The sequence below is a fragment of the Heliangelus exortis genome, chromosome 6 (assembly GCF_036169615.1).
Source record: "Heliangelus exortis chromosome 6, bHelExo1.hap1, whole genome shotgun sequence".
Taxonomy (NCBI): domain Eukaryota; kingdom Metazoa; phylum Chordata; class Aves; order Apodiformes; family Trochilidae; genus Heliangelus; species Heliangelus exortis.
The window spans coordinates 31,327,753-31,342,336 of NC_092427.1; the positions used below are offsets into that span (position 1 = coordinate 31,327,753).

A 14,584-nucleotide genomic window follows, 5' to 3' on the forward strand; every position below is an offset into this window, starting at 1 on the left:
ACAACACAGCACAGCTCGGCACTGCACAGCATGGCACAGTACAGCATTGCACTGCACTGCACAGTGTGCATTGGGCCGTGCTGGCTGTGAGGAGTGTAGGATGTGCATTAGCCAGGATGCTCTTGCAAACTGTAACTGGGACAAAGTGGTGTGGAGTTCAGGGGCAGCGTGCAGGGGTGTGAAAATGGCAGAAGTGCCTTGTGTCAGGTGTGCACAGTGTTGTGCTGCTGGTGGAATGTGCAGAGGGTGATGGACTCTGCAAGGGGCTGGTGCCAGGGTCTGTACTGAGAGGGGGCAGAGGGGCATCTAATGAGGCTGCACCCGTGTAGGGGCACCTCTAAAGGCTGCATACCTGTGCCCCTGCCAGTGGCTGGCAGATGCAGGCACGGCAAGTCGGTGGGAGAACCCAGAGGTCGGTGGAGGCAGAGCTCTCTGGAGCTGGCACCTCCTGGCTGCAGCATCTAAAGACCCCATGAAATGCTGGCAATGAGCGGCCTCTTGGCAGCATCTGCTGTTCCCCTGGCAGTCCTATCCCAACCCCACGCCAGTGCTAGGGAGACAAAGGCAGGAGCTGCAGCTGGTGGGGGGCTGGGAAGGGGCTGCCGGAGAAACTACACTGCTGCTTGCCGGCTGCTTCCCCCCGGGTTTCTGCTGGGGCCCAGGCTTGGGGGCCATGGGCTTGGCCACCGCCCTGTCAAGCCCCTAGGAGGTGTTTGCTCTGTCCACAGCTTCATCTCCATTCAGTTCTCCTGAGATGAAGAGTCTTATTTATGAAAACTTCAATACTTTGTCCAATCTGCACCTCTACCTACATGCAAGTTCAGATCAACAGGGTCATTTCAGAATGAAACCTGTAAAATCATGTGTTTGTCTTAAGGCAATCAATGCTCAATATTCCAACCTGTAAAGGAAATCAAATACATCTATTTCTACCATGTTTCTCTGCATACAGAAAGCAGTCAACTTTGGTTGCTTATAATCATGCCTACTTTTTGGCCCTTGTCCAGGGAAAGTCTCTGCTTACTTCTTACTCCTGCATATTTTCGCTTCTGAAATCTCCTTGTCCCACCGTGTTCCGCCTGTTTCTACTTTTTATATGTTCATTAAACTGCTGTCCACGTGACCACCTTTGCCTGTTGCTTTTGTCCTATTCAGGAGAAAAAGGCATATGAAAATGAGCTGAGCTTGGATGATGGTCCCCTATCTCTAGGGGGTGGGATGCTGCCAACTCTTTCCTGGTGAAAACAGGCTGCTTTGTTCCAGAAAATGAAAGAGACAGTGGAGCAGAGCGGAACCCCGCGTGCCCTTCATGGCCTGCTGTCCTCTGCAACTGCCAGCACTCCCTGGGGCAGGCAGGATGTATTTCGTGGGGAGGGTAGAATGGACTCCCACCAGCCAGGATAAATCCAAGGGCACTTGAGAGTGCTGTGAGACTACTGGAAGTGGAGCCAGGAGCTGGGAATAGGTGGAAAGGACGGGTCCTCTTCCTTGTCCTTATTCAGTAATGCCTGGTGATGAGTGGCCATGTAGGGCTGCCAGCCTTGCCCCTTCTGGGTTGGATCATTCCCATGCTGGAGGCTCTGTGTGTGTGTGTGGCAAACTCTGTCCCAAGATGGTTTCTCTAGGTCTGTCTGCCCAAGGGTTCTCGCTGGCAGCCCCCTGAGGCAGCTCATAGTGGAATGGTGGCCTGACCCCAGCTGGAGAAGCCCATGGCTTTGGTCCAATTCTGACTCACAGCCCCTCTGAGAGGTCCCTGGCCCTGCTGCTGGGATCTCCTGCTGCTCTGCCTGTCCTGTTTCTGCCCGGGATGGTCTGCTGCTCTGCCTCAGCAGGCTTTCCAGGCACTGCTTGCCCTCCCGCATGCTTGCCCAGGCCACCTGGCTGGCCCAGCTGCCTTCTGCAGCCCATGAGCCGAGTTTTCTGCTTCTGGCCTCAAACCCACCCACCCGCTCACCCACCCGTGACCATCGGTCACCTCCTGGAGACACCCAGATGAAGTCCTATGCTTTCCAGAGCCCCCCGGGGCAGCGATTTGAGAAGAGGAACACGGCACTTCCACATCGACCATGAATTCACCGGCACGGTGGGTTGGGCTGCGTCTCAGGAACGGGACGCAGCGGCTGTGCCCTGCCGACCCCGCGCTCAAAGGTCTGACGGTGCCCCAGCCCCGCCGCACCCACACGGGGAAATCCGCCCTTAAGCCAGCTCAGGCGCCATATCCCGGCGCCAGCCGCGCCGCGGCCCGGGTAAAGGCGCTTTCCGAGGGGGCAGCTGGGGCCGGGGGCGAAGCCGGTGCCAGGGGAGCCCCGCAGCGACGTCTCCATAGCCTCGCCACCTGCCCGGCTGCCGGACAGCTCTGCCCCACCGGAGGGCTCTGCCAGGAGGGGCGATGGAAAGGCGGGGTGGGGAGGGTAGGGCCGCGCCGTCTCCTAGCAACCTGGCCCCGCCCCCACGCCGCCTCCCGTTCCCCCCCCGCCGCTGCCTCGTGACGCGACGGTGGGAGCGCGGCCCATTGGCCGGGGCGGGCGGGCGGTGGTGACGCGACGGGGCGGGGCCAGGGGGTGACACGTCGGACGCCGGCGCCGCCAGCGGCAGCCGGAGCCGCCCCCGGTCCCGGTTCTGTCCCGTTCCGGCCATGCGGCTGTCGCTGGTGCTGTCGGTGCTGCGGCCCGCCGGGCCCGTGGCCATCGGCGTTTCTTTGGGCTTCACCCTCAGCCTACTCAGCGTCACCTGGGTGGAGGAGCCCTGTGGGCCGCCGCCGCACTCCGCCGCCCGCCCGCGCCCCGACGGGGGCCCCGCGTCGGCCCCCGGCCCCGGCAACACCAACGGCAACGCGGCCCGCAGGCCCAACGCTGTTCCCGCCGGACTGGGTGCCGACAGCTGGGAGCCCCGCGTCGTGCCCTACCGCCCGCCCAGCCCCGGCAGGGCTGCCAAGAAGGCCGTCAGGTGCGGGGGGCCGGGGCGGGACTGGACGGGCTGGGGGAGCTGTTCCCCGTGGCTGCGGCGGGGGAAGGGCCGCCGCTGCTAACCGGGCTTTAGGAGGGAATAGCTGCCGCCGAGCCTGGGGTGCCCTGATGGGGGTTTGTGTGTCTGCCAAATCGGGGCTGTCTGCCTGCCCCTGCCTGGTGAACTGCTAGTAGGGGGCTTTACAGGTGACCTGACAATGTGCTCCTGCTGACCCGCAGCTACCCAGGGCTGCAGCTCTTTTTCTCGCACTGGAAGTGCCTTTCCCTGCTGCTTCTCTTCCTTCCCTCCACCCTCCGCCTTCTCCTTACCCCGCCCCCCACTTCGCCTGTGTCAGGAACATCTGAAAGAGCCTCCTGCCCATGCTGCTGCCTTCAGTACAGGGGTTGTCTGCTGCAGCACGTGTCGCCAGGCACCCTGCCCCAGCCCCTCTCCTGCCCTGCCCTAGCAGGGACCTCTCGGTGGTGCACATTCCCACCCAGTGCTGCAAACTCCAGCCTGCTGCTGCGTCCCCGGGAAGAGAGGGAGTAAGCAGTGAAAGGACCTCCTTGTCCCGCCGAGGTGGTGGGCGGATGGAGGGGGCTGAATGGGGCCAGTGTGTGCCAGGCGGCAGCTGGGGGCCGGGGGGGGGGTTTGCTTCCTGCCACTGGGAGAATTAAACCTGGAAATCATTGTGAGTGGGGCAGCTGGGGGCCAGGGGAAGGCGGGGGGGAGCACAGCCAGCTCGTGCTGTCTTCAGCTACGCCAACTGCCCAGCTTCTCTGGGGAGGGCTGCAGGGGCTCTCCTGCCACTTGAGAGCAGTGAGTCTGGCAGGGGCGTCGGGAAACTGCCTCTCAGCTTGACTGTCCTGGCTGGGGCTGGCAGCATGGTTGGGTGCCTGGTAGATTGTGTAGCCCTGTTTCCCCCTGTTAGCTACTCTCAGCAGGCTTTAGTAAGTCTCTGATTTGAGCCAGGCAGACCAGCTGACAGGAAGGGAGAGTCCCCTGTCATCTCAGGTTGTGGGGGACTCCAGTAGAGCCCCTCTGCTCTGCCTCTGGCCCAACCATAGTGGCAGGCAGTGCTGCTGTAGTAAAGTCTTCTGCCTGTGGCTGTAGGCTGGGAGCAGTTCCTGCAGAGGAACCAATGTTGGTACCGTCGGTGGGGATAGGGAAGGTGCAGGCTGAGATGGGGTGCAGTGCCCTGGGGCCAGATGTTCTCTTCCTTCTGCAGGACCCGGTACATCAGCACGGAGCTGGGGATGCGGCAGAGGCTCTTTGTGGGTGTGCTGTCCTCCAAGAGCACACTGAACACACTAGGGGTGGCTGTCAACCGCACGCTGGCCCACCGTCTGGAGCGCCTGGTTTACTTCACGGGCACGCGGGGCCGCAAGGTGCCCCACGGCATGACAGTGGTGACACACAGTGATGAGCGGCCCATTTGGAACATGTACCAAACCATCAGGTACCTTCTGGACCACTATGTGAACGACTTTGACTGGTTCTTCCTGGTTCAGGATGATACCTACACAGAAGCACACCGCATCAACCGCCTGGTTGCCCACCTCAGCATTGATACCCACCTCTACTTGGGCCGCCCTGAGGAGTTCATTGGTGGGGACACTGAGGGACGCTACTGCTATGGGGGGTTTGGTTACCTGCTGTCCCGTAGCCTTCTCCTGCTCCTGCAGCAGCACCTGGAGAGCTGCCGCAATGACATCCTCAGCGCCCGGCCCGACGAGTGGTTGGGCCGCTGCATCATTGACTATACAGCTGTCAACTGTGCCGAGGAGCATGAGGTAGGTCCTGCAGTGGAGATGGCTTCCAGGAATCTGATCTTGGCCCACCATATTTCCCTGCCTTCTCAGGGGCTCATAGGGCCTGGGGGACCAGCCTTTGCATCCTGTTGTCCTTTGAGCTTACTGTGCTGTCAGCTCAAGGGGTGGGAGTGAGTCGGGGCCAACTGTGACTATCTTTCCTTGCTGGTGCAGGGCCTGCATTACCACTATTTTGAGCTGGGGAAGAACTCAGAACCCGAACGGGAGACTGACCTCCGTTTCCAGAGCGCCTTCACTGTCCATCCAGTGCTGGATCCCCTCCAGATGTACCGGCTGCACAAGTACTTTGCCCAGGTGGAGCTTGAGAGGACATACCAGGAGATCCAGCAACTCCAGGTGAGACCCGACTTGGCTGGGAGGGTCTGGGCTCCTTCTGTCATCCTTGTGGGCTTTCTTGTAACCTTGTGCTACCTTTCCACTCTAATATGAGGGTTTGTCACCTGGAGCAGCTGTGGGATGGGATCAGCTGAGAGTGTGTGGCTGCTAGGGGCAGTGGTGCTGTCTCAAGAACATCTTTGGACCCTTATGGGTCCTGGAGCTGCAGCGGTGGTTTGGGGTGTTGGAGCCAGCACAGTCCTGAGTTCCACCAGCAAGGCCAGGCTGGGTGAGACAGAGTGCAAATCCTGTTGATGGGGCTGGTGTGCTGTATCTGGAATGCTGTCCAGAGGAAAACTGAGGTGTAAACAGTTAGGCTGAAGGCAGAGTTGTTCTGGTACTGTTCTTTGAGCCAGGAATGGTTGATCTGAGTCCTGGGAGTCAACTTGCTAGCAGCCAGAGCTGGAATGCCTACCTGAGCCCACCTTGGCTTCTCACTCCTCTCTCTCCTCTTGTAGCTGGAGATCCAGAATGCCAGCAGCCTGTCTGCTGATGGAGACCATGGCGCCACGTGGCCCATTGGCATCCCACCCCCCTTCCAGCCGAAAACCCGCTTTGAGGTGCTGCGCTGGGACTACTTCACGGAGGAGCAGGTTTATGCCTGTGTGGACGGCTCTCCCAAGTGCGAGCTGCGTGGCGCAGACCTGGCAGATGTGGCCGATGTGGTGGCCACGGCTATGGAGGAGCTGAACCGCAAGTACCAGCCGATGCTGCACATCCGCAAGCAGCAGCTGGTGAACGGGTACCGGCGCTTCGACCCCACACGCGGCATGGAGTACACGCTGGACCTCCAGGTGGAGGTGGTAACCCAGAAGGGGCACAGCCGCTCTGTCACCAAGCGTGTGCACCTTGTGCGGCCCCTCAGCGAGGTAGAGATCATCCCCATGCCTTATGTGACAGAGGCGAGCCGCATCAATGTCATCCTGCCCCTGACTGCACACGACCGGGACTACGCTGCCCGCTTTTTGGAGGCTTATGCGGCAGCAGCCTTTGAGAGCAGTGAGAATGCAGTGCTCACCTTCCTATTCATCTATGACCCTTTTGAGGCCCAGCAGGTCACCCAGAATGATATCTTTGCCCATGTAAAGGCCCAGATCACCGAGTATGAGCGCAAGTATGCAGAGGTGAAGATCCCATGGATCAGCGTCAAGACAGATGCACCCTCCCAAATCAAGGTCATGGACATCATCTCCAAGAAGCATCCTGTGGACACCCTTTTCTTTGTGGCAGGTGTAGGGACAGAGGTCACTGTTGACTTCCTGAACCGCTGTCGGATGAACACCATCAACAACTGGCAGGTCTTCTTCCCTATCCACTTCCAGGGCTACAACCCTGCTATTGCTCACCACAACCAGGTGCCACCCACCACACTGGACCTGGTGCGGGACGCGGGGCGCTTTGACCGTGACGTCTTCCATGAAGCCTGCTTCTACAATGCTGACTACATGGCAGCGCGCACCCGCATGATGGGTGATGTGCAGGAGAATGAGGACATACTGGAGACCCTAGACATCTACGACATGTTCATCAAGTACTCCAACCTGCATGTCTTCCGGGCCGTGGAGCCTGCCCTACTGCAGCGCTACCGGCACCAGGCCTGCAACCCCCGGCTGAGTGAGGAAATCTACCACCGCTGTGTGCAGAGCAGCTTGGAGGGCATAGGCTCCCGTTCCCAGCTGGCCATGGTGCTTTTTGAGCAGGAGCAGGGCAACAGCACCTGAACCCTGAGGCACAGAGGGGCTGACCCTGCCCTGTCTGCTCGCCCCACCTCTTCTGCTGCCCAAATCTGTCTTCCTCTTCCCAGCGACTGCCAGGATCACCAGTGCCCAAGCTTGTGACTCACCCCACTGGGGCTCCCTGGGCTGGGGTCTGCCAGCCTGGAATGCTCAGGTCCTTCCAGAGAAGCTGTGGCTGTGCAGACCCCAGGGTGAGGTGGGGTTGGAGTTGTTGAGCTGCCAGCCAAGACACCCAGCTTCTCACCCCATAGCTGCTGGCCCTCCCACTTAAAGCCACTGCCCAGCAGGAGGTGGTGAGCTACTCTGTCCGTTGCTGTCCCCCCTCAGCTGGGGGCACACAGAGCCCAGGGTCCCCCTCCTGCAGGGCCATGACTATAACAGGGCTGGGGTGATCCCCTCCTGAGACACGTTGTGCCCCATGCTCCTTTGGTGCATCAGCCTGGTCATGCAGGGACAGCAGGATGGGGCACGTCCCACCCCAAAAAAGCAATAATGATGTTGGTTTTGGGGTTTTGCCGCTTGGCAATAAGCCAGAACACTCCCGGTGGGTGGGTGGGTGGGGGGTCCTGGCTCCAGGCCAGTGAGCACAGGGGGTGCCAGAGAGGATCCTGCTGTATTCACGTACTGTGATCTGCTCCCCATGGGAACCGTGACCCAGGCCGCTTTGGCCTTCGCAGTATCAATAGGACGTCAGAGGTCGCAGCCCTCAGACAAAAGCCTCCAAATAGAGGTGCTCCCACCTTCCTGCCACGGGGCCATCCTCGGGGAAGGGGGACGTGGTGCCTGGCTTGGTGGGCATGGCAGAGGTTTGGCTGTGAATCTCCTAAGGAGAAAGCGACTGAGGAGCTGCTCTCTGCTCCTGGTTTGTATTTAATAGTGGGGGGGTGAGGGAGGTGTGTGTTTACACTAATAAAACAGATGAACCAGTGGGACTGGCTGATTCTTCACTGGGTTATCCTGCTTGGGGGTTGTGTCAGAGGCAAGTGCTGGCTGCTTGTACAAAACCTAGATGGACTGCTTCCTCGCAGGGATGCTGCTTTCTTCAAGCTGTCTGCAGCATCCTCTGCCTGACCTGGGAGATGACTGCCTCTCCTTATTTAGACCAAGGGAGCTTCTTGGCTTAGGGACAGGCTGGCCAACACCAGGCCAAGCAGACACTTGGAAATACCAGCTAGAACATCTGGGGGCTCACAGCAGGAGTCTTGTGAAGTGGGTGTTTGTTCTCTCAAGTAACGAGCCATAGGACAAGAGGGAGTGGCCTCAAATTGTTCCAGGGAGGTTTATATTGGAATTGGGAAAAATTTCTTCACTGTAAGGATTGTCGGGCACTGAAAGAGGCTGCCCAGGGCAATGGTGGAGTCACCATCCCTGGAGGTGTTTAAAATACAGGTAGATGTGGTGCTTTAGAGACATGGTTTAGTGGTGAGCTTGACAGTATTGGTTTAATAGTTGGACGTGATGATCTTGAAGGTCTTTTCCAACCAAAATAATTCTATGATTTATTTATGCCCACCATTCCTGGGGTCATTCTGATGTCACCACTTGCTACCAGCCACTAGTGGTGCAGCAGGATGCTGAGCCCCTTGCCAGGGGAAGCCCCATTGCTCATGTGCAGTGTGCGGAGCTCTGGGCAATGGCCTTTTTTTACTGGTGATGTAAATTCATGATCTTGCTGACCTGGCTGTGGGTGAAAAAGCATGGTAGTGAGAGGCTGGTCCTCCCACACATGCTGTCCTCGTGACAGCCTTCAAAGGCTGTGCATAATGGTGAACCCCTGGCCCATGTTGAGTGCTGCCCTCTGGCATCTGGGATCAGCTCCAAAGGAAGCTCCTAAGCTAGAAACTACATCTGAGCACGGTGTTGAATTTATTGCTGATGAACTAGCAATAAAATGTTACTCTTAGGGTTCATTTCACCCTTTTTTAGGCTGTTTTGCATCTCAGTGCTTCTTAGTTTCCTGTGGTTTCCAGTTCCCTGCTGCAATGGTGCTTTGTTGAGCAGAGCACCATGGTCTTGCCCCAGACTCCCCAAATCTCACCACCTACAGCTTCCATTTGCAGTATGAGAAGAAGGACTGTGTCCCCTGTCCATGCTGCCTGCTCCAGGCATGATTTTCATACCTCTGCATCTTCTTTCCATTCTCTGGTCATCGTATCTTACTTGTTCATGAAACACCCATATCAGTGACATCCCTAAGAAAATTAACTGAACCTACTCACTTTTGCTTGACCAGACTGTTAGTGTTCAGCAAAACTCATCGAAGCCCTTGGGCTGTGTGCCATGCCTTCTCCAAAGATACCTTATTCATATGTTCCTGCTCCAGCCTTCATATCCATGGTGTAGGAGCGTATATGTTTAAATATAATTTTATTATGTTTCAGATGATAACCGTTGGCTTGCTCTGAGAATTTCTATTTTTGATCTTCCCAAGTGCATCCTTAATTCCCTTTAAGTGTGAATCTGGGACAGAGGGAGCGAGGCGGATGGAGGTGCATTGCGGATACATTTCTCTTCTGAAAAGCAGACCTTGGAAGTTGGATGTGATAGCGTATTAGAAGAGTATCCAAATGGTAATAAAGCAAACTGGCTTAAAATCAAGTTGGCTACAAAAATAAATGCCAAATTGTCATTTAATTGTCATAGGATGGTCTAAATAGAGTTGCTCTTGTCTCCTCTTTGTTGTTTGCCCAGACAGAAGTTAGAGCTGCTTGCATACCTAATGCTTTGCACTATCAACACCAATGAAACCCCCCCTGCACCAGCAAGCAAATGTCCTATGAGCAAATGACAGTCCCTGGGGCCTTCCCAGCACAGTCAATGCTCCCTTTTAAAAGGGATCTGACAGTATTTGAATACACTTTGGTATTTGCCAAGTTATTTGCAGCATTGCAGCTTGCTGAAACCCTCCTATTGCCAGTGCAGGGCTGGCAGGTGCAGGCAGGGCACTGGGCTGGGGCTGTGACACCCTTGAAATTGTTCGCCTCAGTTTGAAAGCACAGGAGCAGCTGTCCCGGTGTGCCCAAAGGCGAGCCGGCGGGGAAGATGACCGGTCTGGCTGAACAGGGAGATTTTGAAAGAAATTAGGGTAAAGAAGAGAGCCTACCAATTATGGAAAAAAGGGCTAACTACTCAGTAAGAATTTAGGAATATAGTTAGGTTGTGTAGAAAGAAAATCAGAGAGACAAAGGCACAAGTTGAACTGAATCTCGCTACCTCTGTGAAGGATAACAAAAAGTCCTTCTACAGATACATCAATAGGAAAAGGAGGGGCAGGGGAAACCTCCATTCTCTACTGGACATGGGCGGGAATATAGTTGTCAAAGATGAAGAAAAGGCCGAGGTATTTAACACCTTCTTTGCCTCAGTTTTCAACAGTAAGACAGGCTGTCCTGAGGACACCTGGCTTCTGGAGCTTGTGGAAAGAGACAAGAATCTGAACAGCCCCCCCGTAATCCAGAAGGAAACAGTCAGTGACTTACTGAGCTGCTTGGATCCCCACAAGTCTATGGGACCAGATGGGATCCACCCAAGGGTGATGAGGGCAGAAGAGCTCGCCAAGCTTCTCTCTATCATCTGCCAGCAGTCCTGGCTCACTGGGGACATCCCAGATGACTGGAAGTTGGTGAATGTCAAACCAATCCACAGAAAAGGCCAGAAGGAGGAACCGGGAAACTACAGACCCATCAGCCTTACCTCAGTGCCTGGCAAGGTTATGGAACAGATCATCCTGGGGGCTATCACACAGCACCTTCAGGATGGACAAGGGGTTAGACCCAGCCAGCACGGGGTTAGGAAGGGCAGGTGCTGTCTGACCAACCTGATCTCCTTCTATGATCAAGTGACGCACCTGGTGGATGAGGGGAAGGCTGTGGATGTGGTCTACCTGGACTTCAGCAAGGCCTTTGACACCGTCTCCCATAGCATTCTCCTGACAAAGCTGTCAGCCCACAGCTTGGACAGGGGCACTCTGCACTGGGTCAGGAACTGGCTGGAGGGCCGGGCCAAGAGAGTGGTGGCGAACAGTGCTGCATCCAGTTGGCGGCCGGTCACTAGTGGTGTCCCCCAGGGATCAGTGTTGGGCCCAGTTCTGTTTAATATCTTTATTGATGATTTAGATGAGGGGATTGAGTCCATCATCAGCAAATTTCCAGATGACACTAAGCTCGGGGGGGAGTGTCGATCAGCTGGAAGGCAGGAGGGCTCTGCAGAGGGACCTGGACAGACTGGAGAGTTGGGCTGATTCCAATGGGATGAGGTTCAACACGGCCAAGTGCTGGGTCCTGCACTTTGGCCACAACAACCCCATGGGGAGCTCCAGGCTGGGCACAGAATGGTTGGAGAGCAGCCAGACAGAGAGGGACCTGGGAGTCTGGATTGACAGGAAGCTGAACATGAGCCAGCAGTGTGCCCAGGTGTCCAAGAAGGCCAATGGCATCCTGGTCTGTATCAGGAACAGCATTGCCAGCAGGTCCAAGGAGTGATTCTGCCCCTGTACTCAGCACTGGTGAGGCCACACCTTGAGTACTGTGTCCAGTTCTGGGCCCCTCAGTTCAGGAAGGATATTGAGGTCCTGGAGTGGGTCCAAAGGAGGGCAACTAGGCTGGTGAAGGGATCCAGCACAAGGAGAGGCTGAAGGAGCTGGGGCTGTGCAGCCTGGAGAAGAGGAGGCTCAGGGGAGACCTCATCCCTCTCTACAACTACCTGAAAGGAGGTTGGAGCCAGGTGGGGGTTGGTCTCTTTTCCCAGGCAACTATCAGCAAGACAAGAGGGCATGGTCTCAAGTTGTGCCAGGGGAGGTTTAGGTTAGATATTAGAAAGAATTTCTTTATGGAGAGGGTGATCAGACATTGAAATGAGCTGCCCAGGAAAGTAGTGGATTCTCTGTCCCTAGAGATATTTAAAAAGAGACTGGGTGTGGTGCTTAGTGCCACAGTCTGGTAACCGCAGTGGTAGTGGATCAAGGGTTGGATTTGATGATCTCAGAGGTTGCTTCCAACCCAGCCGATTCTGATTCTATGAAAGATGCAAGGAGAAGTGAGCCTGGCTGCTGAGCTGAGCAGACAGGAACTTCCTGAAGTCATAGTTTGACTGGCACTGGAAGTGTTCAAGGGCAGGTTGGATGGGACTGTGAGCAACCTTATCTAGTGGGAGGTGTGTCTGCCCATGGCAGGAGGGTTAGAACTAGATGATCTTTAAGGTGGCTTCTGACGCAAACCAACCTATGATTCCATACAAGGTGTCAATTGTTGTGCAGAGGCAGAGCAGTGAAAGGGCAATTTTCCTAATGGAGCAGGAGAAAATGTGTCTGCTGCCTATAGACTTTGGCTTCCCCTGAGTAAATTCTCTAAAAACATGACTGGCTCCCCACGACCTTTAAGAAGTACTTCTCAAGTTCCTCTTGGGGAGCTCTTTGGAAAGTATGAAGGGTTGGCTTAGAGCAAAGCACTCTGAAGCATGAGGGAAGCTTGCTGGGCACCCTGGGGCTGGGTGGCTGCTGGCTTCCCCTCTACCTCCTGCCCTGAGGAACACTCAAGCTGCTGCTCTGCTCTTCTGTGTCACCCCAGCTTTGTTCCCCTGGTGGGGCCATGCAGCTCTGAACCTACAAGCAGGGAAGGTAAAACCTGCTTCTCCAACCCTGTTTGGGTCACTTCTGGCTGCTCTAAACCCCACAGCAAAATTACTTCAGCCCCATCAAGTTAATCAGCTCGATAATAGTTTACCTTTGGGAGGATGTAGTGAGGCTGTGCCAGGAGAGGGCTGAAGGGCAAGAAGCACAGTGGCTTTCCATTGGGAAGGGGCCAGCAGTGCCTCACAGCCTGTCCCATAAGAGCAGGTCTGCCAGCCAAAGAGTGAGACCTGGCCCTAGGTAACTTTTCCTCTTGGCCACAAGTGAAGGCAGGAGAGGCTGCACTGCTTGTGGAGGAGCAATCAGGGAAATACCAGGCTGTGCCTGTGCCCAGTGACCCGGGTCACTGTTTAATGTGCTGCCAAGATCCACTGCAGTGTGTGTGGGGCTTTCTCCTGGGGCTTTTCTGGCCAAGCTGGGGGAAATCAGAACCTTTTGATGAAGAGGGAAACAACCATTAGCTGTAAGCGCAGGCAGAGCTGCTGCTGGCTGTGTCTGTCAGGGTTTCCCTTCACAGGGGTTTCAGCCCACCCAGATGTGCCCAGGAACGTCCCTTCTGGGGACACATAGCCCCAGCGAGAGAGACTGCAGGAGCCCAAAGGTCCAGGGCTGGGGTAGATGCAGGCAGCTTGGCTGGATTTTGGTTTTAATTACCTCTTTGTTTTTTCCAGCCTGCTAGCTCAGTATCACGGCCTGAGTGCTGGGAACCAAGGGCTGTGTGTCCCGTGCCTGGCCCCACTCATGGGCATCACTGGTCCATTTTCCCAGTGAGGAGGTTGTGGGAAAACAGCCAGGAGCAAAGCAGCAAGCTTGGCATGCTAAGGTTGTCAGAAGAGGCTGAAGGTCACCCCTTTCTCTAGGAGCTGCCTGTCACCACCAGCAAGTCCAGGGAAGAGACAATGGGGAGGAGGTGACAACAGTGGGATAACGTGGCCTGTTGCATGTCAGGGCTCATGTCCAGCACCTCCACTCCCAAGCTGGATGGTTTCTTTTCTTTGAAAAGCAGCTTTTCCCCGAGAAAAGCACTAATTGTGTTGTGTGGTGGTGGAGGCACAGTTGGAAGTGCCTGAGGGCACTGTGTCCAGTGGGCAGAAAGGGCCCTTGCTGGCTGCTCCATCCTGGTGCCTCCTCTCTGCAGCCGGCACCAAAACCTGCAGGAGCTGTCTGCCAGGGTTGTCTGTCGCCAGCACAGCCATTCCTGCTGCGGTCAGGTGCCTGGCATTTGTCCAGAGGGCTGCACTCATTAAAATTAAGGGCCTTTTTCACTACGGTGGATCCCCTTCTAATTATGTCCCAGCTGTTTCATGCAGCTCATTACAGGTGATTCAAGCAGTGCTGGTCTGGGATAACATCACTTTGCAGCCTGGCAAGCCCTGGGTGGTAAGTATTCTGTCCCTGGGGAGAACCAAACTCACAGTGGTCCTTCATTGGGCACAGCATGGGAGGGGGCACCTGGGGGCCACAGTGGTCGAGTTTGGAGATGTCCCTGGGGTGCTAAATCTTGACCGTCCTGCTGGTCCTCCTCCTCTATCTGCACAGGGACATTAGTCACGGTGCAGGCAGAGGGGGAATTCCCCATGTGAGGGCAGTGCCCATGTAAGCATCCATCTTTAAGTGGTAAGGGCTGTGCCTGATGCTGATAACAAATGTGGGAGATCAGGGGCAGGGGTACCTGGGGGGCACTCCAGTGACAAACGTGTCCCAAGTGGTGGCCTGGCTGTGGACAGGGGTGGAAGCATGCTGCTCCAGCACACGGTATCCATGGAGTACCCCCCATGGCACTCAGGCTGTGTTTCTATCCTCCTGCTTGCCCCCTGCCCTGCTGCAGCCAGATGAGAGCCTCCTACCTGCTTGGGGCTGATAGAGCCTGGGGGGCACAGATGGGGTGCTAGCCAGGCCCCAGGGAGTGATTTGAGGGCTTGAGCATGGCTCTGGCAGCTCTTACTCCTGGTGCCCAGACAGCAGCCACCACAGCTCACCCACATGGATTGCTGGGCAGTGGGCAAGGCTGCCTGCTGGAAGTGATGGAGAGGTGCTCACCTTTGGGTGACCAGGCATGCTGGCTCTCA

General features: G+C 56.2%; 1 protein-coding gene across 1 annotated transcript; it reads left to right on the forward strand.

Moving 5' to 3' along the window:
* The first annotated feature begins 2,541 nt into the window (after positions 1 to 2,541).
* CHPF (chondroitin polymerizing factor) lies at positions 2,542 to 7,818 on the forward strand. The gene is made up of 4 exons (XM_071747592.1): positions 2,542 to 2,946; positions 4,175 to 4,739; positions 4,932 to 5,114; positions 5,612 to 7,818. Exons 1-4 carry the CDS (start codon positions 2,636 to 2,638, stop codon positions 6,872 to 6,874), a joined length of 2,322 nt encoding a protein of 773 aa, XP_071603693.1. The 5' UTR covers positions 2,542 to 2,635; the 3' UTR covers positions 6,875 to 7,818.
* Positions 7,819 to 14,584: the final 6,766 nt, after the last annotated feature.